The sequence below is a fragment of the Propithecus coquereli genome, unplaced genomic scaffold (genome assembly GCF_000956105.1).
Source record: "Propithecus coquereli isolate 6110/MARCELLA unplaced genomic scaffold, Pcoq_1.0 Scaffold124, whole genome shotgun sequence".
Lineage (NCBI taxonomy): Eukaryota > Metazoa > Chordata > Mammalia > Primates > Indriidae > Propithecus > Propithecus coquereli.
Genome location: NW_012136525.1, coordinates 4,733,213 through 4,737,938, shown reverse-complemented (window position 1 = coordinate 4,737,938; position 4,726 = coordinate 4,733,213). Strand labels below are relative to the sequence as shown.

At 42.7% G+C, this 4,726-nt stretch overlaps 1 protein-coding gene across 1 annotated transcript in view; it reads left to right on the top strand.

The window, feature by feature from the left end:
* Positions 1-4,721, top strand: part of NDUFA9 (NADH dehydrogenase (ubiquinone) 1 alpha subcomplex, 9, 39kDa) — a gene marked incomplete at its 3' end in the record, with an annotated part of 16,370 nt that extends 11,649 nt beyond the window's left edge. The window contains exons 3-5 of the mRNA XM_012637918.1: positions 230-325; positions 2,865-2,931; positions 4,599-4,721. Coding sequence (XP_012493372.1) covers positions 230-325; positions 2,865-2,931; positions 4,599-4,721 — 286 coding nt within the window. The remainder of the gene's footprint in view (positions 1-229; positions 326-2,864; positions 2,932-4,598) is intronic.
* Between the last annotated feature and the right edge of the window lie 5 nt (positions 4,722-4,726).

Here is a 4,726-nt window from a genome sequence, read left to right as displayed (position 1 = left end):
CTTATATTTATAAAAACAAAAAATGTATGTGTAAGGGGATGAGAAGGATATATATCAAATATATTAACTTTATCTTTGGTAATGAATTATGGGTGATTTTTCTTTGTGCTAATCTGTATTTACTACAGTGTATGTATGTTTCCTTTTTGTAGGAAAAATGTTATTTTATTGAAAAAGAAAATTTGTGAGGAGCAAATAAATTGAAGAACTTTGTATTTTATTTTTGCAGGCCAAATCGGTACCTCCTCTTTGACCTGGTGCAGTATATCTTTGCCATGGCTCACAGGCCCTTCCTCCCATACCCCTTGCCACGTTTTGCCTATCGGTAAGTAGAATGCTGCTTTTGTGTGCCTTCTAAAAAGGGCAAACTCTATACACTCGTTCTAATGCCCTCCCTTAGGATCGTAGGGAGTATGTCTGTTACTGTGAGGGTCTACTCTCTGAATCCCTAACTAAGTGGGGCTCCTAGTGTCTAGGGGAGTCCCTAGGGGAGAATCAATAGATCAGTGAGGATAAGAATACAGTGTGTGTTGGGAGATTAAATTTGAAGTTCTTCAGATTCTCCAACTAAAAACCACTGAGTTTAGTTTTGGAGCAGTGTCATGCTTGGCAGATTGTATAAGGGAACAGTCAGGTTTCCTGTTTCCTATCACTCACTCAGAAGTGGGACAAGGCCTCTTTTTCACTCCATCAGTCTGATCATGTAGCTGGAGAAAGGAGCCAGCTGATTCAGAGTTGGCTTTGTGGTTGCCTTCTCTTCCTTCCCTGCTTCTTGGTTCGCTACCTCCCTTTGAGGATTTAAAATCTTGGATTTACCATGTTACACCCTAGTGATCTGGTCAGGGAGACTTTGACATCTAGTGTGCCACAGACTGATTTGTGAACTAACTTGGCGATTCACTCCTTCATTTGTTTTTCGTGGCCTCATTCAACAAATATTTATTGATTGCCTCCTACGTCTTAGGCAATGTACTAGGTACTCAGGATGTTATAGTAAACTCTAAAAAAGCTTATGGTCTAGTGGGGGTATCAGAAAAATAGACAACCAGTTAGAATATAGTGTGATGACAATATTTATTGAGAGTGTTTTATTTCTGAAGCTATTTACTTTGTCTCATTTAATACAGCGATCTATAAAGTGGTAGGGAGAGTTTGTAGAGTGAGTAGAAAAGAGGGCTATCGCAGTGTGGGGAATACCTCCATTAAAGGACCCACGGAGTAGGAGAAACTTACCGAGGAGGCTGACTGAGAGTGATTAGACAGAGAGGAAGAGTAGGAAATGAAGAGAGTTTGGAAGTCTAGATACCAAAAGGAAGGGAGTGTTTTAAGGAAGAAATGGAGGGAATGGATGTTTTAAGAAGGGGAACGTTGCTGTTTCGTTAGTTTGGGTCTATAGCTTATGGAACAATGCCTGGCACAGAAGGCACTTTGTGAATATTTGTGGAATGAAGTGCTACAGAAAAGTCAAATAATATAAAGGACCAAAAAATATCTACAAATGACCATTTGTGACTGGCTTCGGTGCAGTGGAGGATGTATAAGCCAGGCTGCAGTGGGCACGGCTGTACATAGAAGTGAGTTATAGGTGGAGCTGGCATATGCCATGGCGTGATCTGCTGAGGACACTAAAATAGAGACCAGAAACAGTATGTTAGTGTGGAACCAGAGCACAGAGAGTTGGAGTTTTGTAAAGGGTGTTTTAATTAAGCTGTGTTAGCCCAATATATTACCCTTTTCTGCCATTGACTGGATTCTGAGACTATGTATGTTGCTGGAGAAATTCTCACCAGTTTCCTTTCTCATTTAGTTATACCATCCATTGGGACGATGTTTTTCAAGCTTGTAAAAAGCCGTGGAACCCTGTATTCCCTGAGTTTTTACATAAAGACCCACTAGGTAAATGAGATAAGAGCGGAGCTGGTCTGGTTGTAGTGATGGGTGATGCTGAGCGTATACTCCCAACCCCTGACCCCCAGGCCTCTGTAGGGCCCCAGCGAATTCCTAGGGTTCCTCAGATGCTAGTTTAAAACCTACGGCCCCCAGGTGTGGTGGCGCACACCTGTAGTCTCAGCTACGTGGGAGGCCAAGGCAGAGGATTGCTTGAGCCTGGGAGTTAGAGACCAGCGTGGGCAACACAGATAGACCCTGTCTCTATAAAAAAAATAAAGAAAGAAAAGAAAGAAAGAAAGAAAGAGAGAGGAGAGAGAGAGAGAAAGAAAGAAAAGAAAAGAAAAGAAAGAAAGAAAAGAAAAAGAAAAACCCACTGCCCTGAGAATACTTATGATCGGAGCTCAGGTGGCAGGTGTGGAGCCCCTCAGTTTTCATTAGCAGTGCAGAGATGGCGGCAATCAAAAGAGGATCTATATTCTCTTCCTGATTCGAATTATAGATCTTATGCTGCTTTTGGATTTTTTTGTTTCCAGGAGCCCCTGCTTTTAGGAATTAAGTTTTATATTGCATGCACCACTCAGCTTGCCCTGCAACCTTAACAACAGCATATTTGAGTATCCAAGGCTTAGATTACATTGAATTTCACAGACTTAATTGAATGTTGGATCTTTTTTGTTTGCTTTGTTTTTTTGTTGGTTTTATTTCATTTTAAGTTTCCAAATCTGTTGTCTCTTTGGAGGATAACAAGGTATGCCAGCACTTAGAGCAGTCAGCCAGGTTGGCTTGAAAGGAAACAGGGACTAAAAAGCCTCATGGGTAATGGTGCTAAGATATTGGTTATTTTCTTAGGAAAAAAAATCAGCGAATTCCTGCTTCTGTAGTAGCCTCTATTTCTGTGGTTCCTGTAGGTTCCTAGTTTAAATATTGGGCATACAGATGCTTATCACATGTGCCATATATATTCCTTTTTCCAGATTAGTAGCAAGAGTCTTTGAAATGAGCCCATTCGAGCCCTGGACAACAAGGGATAAAGTGGAGCGGGTGAGTGTATGTGCTGCAGCATCTGCCTGGGAGACGCTGGGCGGAGAGCTGCAGAGACGGAGGAGTTAAAATGTATTTCTGTTTGCTTGCTTCGATATTTCCATGCTCTTGTCTGTTGGGCGTTCCTGCTGTCTGAGGTCAGCCTCTCTACCAGAGCGCGGAAACTCACCCACTCTCGTCCTGCTCCAGGGAGTGGCTCCTCCATTACCTTCTCTCTGATATTATGGGTATTTCTGTCTCGGCTGCATCATTCCTAGCAACACATGAACATGCATAAAGCTGCCCTCCCCTGTCCCACCTTCTTTTCAAGGTCCCACCTTCTCTTCTTCCTATAGCTCTTTCAGCCTCGTTCCTGTTTGTCTGTGTCCCTTCTCATATCCTAACACCTCAAGAGAGCTGTCCATACCTGCTATTCATAGTTTCTTACTTCATTCTCTCTTTAACCCACTCTCATCATGCTGTTATTACCATTTTCCCCCTAAAACTGCTCTTTCCAAGGTCACCCATGAGCTCCATGCTGCCACATTCAACAGTCACTTCTCAGACTTCATCTCATGTGCACGTGCACATGCTCCTGGGGAGGATGCAAAATAAAATAAAAGTACTATACCAATTACTATACCATCTCTACTATTGAAGACCTGTGGACCATATATTTATGAGAAACAGCCGAGCTGTCCTCTAAACAGCAGCAGAAAGCTAAAGTGTAGAGAAGATGAGAAAATAGTCCTTAGGGAATGGATGTGAATGGGCAGCTTCATCCTCCCACCAGACAGGCTGTGTCTGGAAAGCTGAGGCCATTTCCGTGATGTCCCTTCTGTGTTCATGAAAGATTGGGCAGGAAAACTGACACTTCAGTTTATCTTATACTGATGTCCCTCACATTTATAACTGAGAAAGCGTTGGTGCAAGGGACTGAATGGGTTTGGATTTGGTTTTGAGACGGCCTTACAGCACCCTGGTAAAAGAATTGCAGGCTTTCGGGTGGGTAGGATGAGGGATTGATGCTGCTCCAGATGCAAATTGATTCCGTTTACGTGCTGTTGGATAATCCGGATCTTTGGAAGCCTTACAGTTCATTCTTCCCTACAAACAAGATGGGTTTGGTTTTCTAGCTCTTTAGTGAGCATTAATCAGCTGGGTTAGTCTAGCTGGAGCAGAAAAAGTTAATGGCTTATTTTTTAATGAGCAAGGAACAAATGCTACATTATCTTCTTAATTCAAAAGTTAAAACTGAGTCAGAATGCCTGTACTCAGAGAACAGGCACAAGAGAGAACTGAGGAAGGGACTAGCTCATTTTTATTCCTGAACCCTCCTGTTAAGCCTCCCCTGGCAAATGTGGTGACTTGTGCTTCCTGCTGTAGATTTACGTCTTTCAATCTGTATGTGGAATGGCTCATCTAGTGCCAATGTCTTGTGCTCGTGCCTACCTCTGGGGACCTTGATCTGATTATTGGTGATCTTGCCTTTCCTTTTTCTTAAGCCGTCTTTGTGTGTTCCACTTTATTGAGCTGTATGAATCAAAAATTGCCACGTATTCTTTGGAAGAAATTAAGTCTCAGTAATGGCACTCAGGCTAGCTTGAGTGTTTAAATGTTTGCTAGGATAGCACTTTGTGTTCTCGGCCAGTTTTCAGCATTCTCTATGGCCTTTTGTTTGTTCAAAGATTCACATCACAGACATGATACTGCCTCACCTGCCCGGCTTAGAAGACCTTGGTATTCAGGTAACACCGCTGGAACTCAAGGCCATTGAGGTGCTGCGGCGTCATCGCACTTACCGCTGGCTGTCTTC